The 2,500-nt window shown below is 34.9% G+C and overlaps 1 protein-coding gene across 1 annotated transcript in view; it reads left to right on the top strand.

Annotated features, from left to right (window-relative positions):
- LOC113822434 (Glucose transporter 1) overlaps window positions 1-1,812 on the top strand; it is a gene marked incomplete at both ends in the record, with an annotated part of 2,677 nt that extends 865 nt beyond the window's left edge. The window contains 4 exon segments of the mRNA XM_027374974.2: window positions 1-35; window positions 764-934; window positions 1,054-1,161; window positions 1,625-1,812. The exon segment at window positions 1-35 is cut by the window's left edge and continues 90 nt beyond it. Coding sequence (XP_027230775.2) covers window positions 1-35; window positions 764-934; window positions 1,054-1,161; window positions 1,625-1,812 — 502 coding nt within the window.
- Between the last annotated feature and the right edge of the window lie 688 nt (window positions 1,813-2,500).

The following is a 2,500-nucleotide window of genomic DNA, read 5'->3' as shown; positions in this document are numbered from 1 at the left end:
CATCCTAGGTAGATTGGTCATTGGCATTAACTGCGGTGAGTACTGTAATGACCGGTAATAGCTTGTTACTTGTTCATGTGTATATTAGCAACCAGTTGGATAAGGTAGGACTGAGATTGCATCAGTGAATTGATATTAGATTAGCATAGTGCAATGTTGTACTTCGTATGTGTATTCTTCATCACTCCTTGTTACATTTTCAGACAAAATAATTTGAGTGAAGCTTCATTTTCTGTTCTTTTGTCCATATTCCACAGGTGTCTGTTAAGTTACAGTTAAATGTCAAAGTGAATGCAAGTGAAAATATATAAATTCATGTAGCTTTATTTAGTGCAATATATTAGAAGATTATCTTTGTATTGTGCCTTATTATTTTTGAGTTTGCATGTCTATTCGGGTGACAATGCTTTATTATCATAGGATGGTATTAAATAATCATCTTGTATTTATTTATATATGTATGTATTTATGATAATACAAGTGTATTACTGGATGAACAGTTAAGTAATGACAAGTAGAGCATTAGTGAATGCTGAGTTGATATATAAGAAAAAATAAAAAAAGACCTGAAGACCTATTTTACAAGATTTTTAAAAGAGATCTATTTTTATATGCTTGTGTGCAATTCATTTTGATTTTATGCTTATAGTTTTATGAAAATCTTTTTTGTTTTAGTTTGTATAATCATGTAGACTTCTTCCTAGTTAGGACTTATTGAGCTAGATACCTACATTTTTCATTAAAAATGCTGTATGTTTAACAGGATTGAACACCTCGCTAGTTCCCATGTACATCAGTGAGATTGCCCCTCTCAACCTACGTGGTGGGCTAGGAACTGTCAACCAATTGGCTGTCACAGTAGGCCTGCTCCTCTCACAGGTTCTTGGCATTGAGCAACTTCTTGGGAATAGCAATGCTTGGCCTCTTCTCCTAGGTAATGGTATTGTTCTTTTAGGATATCAATAAGTGAAGGAAGCATATATGAAGCTGATAGAGATTAACAAATAAGCTATAATCCTTCAGAGTGGAGTATGATACATATTTTGCTTTTAGGTCTTGCCATTGTCCCAGCTGTGATGCAGATGGTGCTGCTGCCAGTGTGTCCAGAATCTCCACGCTACTTGCTCATGTCACGCCAGTTAGAGGATGAAGCACGAAGAGGTCGGTTGATACATTATACTACTGCTATAGGTAGTAGCATTTTGGTTAAGTCTTTATTAAGGACAGACATCAAACTGTAAGTAATTTTTTTCATTAGAGAATTACATAAGAATGCTTTAAGAATGTAGTGATTGACTTTTTTCTTTTTTGATGAAAGGGCAATAAAGAGGAAGTATATTATATGGAAATATGTGATCTCTCTCATGATAATGGACTGTTTTTTGGATAAGCAGAAAAAATACTTCTGTAAAAGATCTGAAATTGCTGCAGAGAAACAGGAAATGTTAGCTTGATAAGCAGTTCCACTTCTCTCACTTTGCCACTTTATCCCAGTAATATTAACCAAAAGCATTTTGTAGGGCACCCCCCTTATAATGCTAATTGCTTTGCACAGTGATTCCTACTTTGCGAGTAAGGGACTTTTCTTTTATTTCCCTCTTTTTAAAGTTTAATTTCATTCCAGCCCTAAGGAGACTGCGTGCATCAAGTCATGTTGAAGAAGATATTGAAGAGATGCGAGCAGAGGAAGCAGCGAGCCAGACTGAAGCTCACATGAGTATGTTGCAGCTGGTGCGTTCATCAGCACTGCGCATGCCACTCACAATTGGCATTGTTATGCAGCTCTCCCAGCAGTTGTCAGGCATTAATGCGGTGAGTAAATACTCCGTCTTTTAACACGAATATTAATAATTGCTGAGAACCAATGTAGTTTATACCTGTATTGCTGATTTTAAACTGGGTATTTATCAATGAAATTTGAATTTTCAGTAGACATACCTGATTAAGTAGGGATTTAGAATATATTCAAATACTTTTCTTTGTAGAGATAATCAGATATATAATGCCTTGAGTAGCCTCCAGGCAGTGGGGGATTTCTTATCTCTTCCATAGTTCAGCTATGGTTAATATGTATAGAAACAACCTTCATCTCCAAAGTAGTGTGATTATACTGTAACATTTGATAATTTTAATGGCAAATATGCAGACAAAATCAGTGTATGAGACAGAGAGTGAACCATTGAGCCTTCCATGGGAAATGTATTTTTGTAGGTTTCTTAAATTCTGTTGGAGCTGGTGCCTACAACTTATCAGTTTGTATAAGAAAACTGCAAAACATTTATATCTGTACAGGTTTTTATCAATTGTACACTTTCTGTGCCATAGTTTGATTTTGTGTACATTTTGGTCATTTATTCTCAGCAAGAACTTAATCTAAATGATAGTTTTCAATACTTGAACATTGCCAGTTGGTAAGTGTTTTCCTTATATTTGTAATATATTGTACAGTGGCAGACATGTTTGAGTGACTTTGTTTTGTTGGTTATCTTATTTATTCTCA

Source organism: Penaeus vannamei, unplaced genomic scaffold, assembly GCF_042767895.1.
Source record: "Penaeus vannamei isolate JL-2024 unplaced genomic scaffold, ASM4276789v1 unanchor4328, whole genome shotgun sequence".
NCBI lineage: Eukaryota > Metazoa > Arthropoda > Malacostraca > Decapoda > Penaeidae > Penaeus > Penaeus vannamei.
This window is presented reverse-complemented; position numbering and strand designations above follow the sequence as displayed.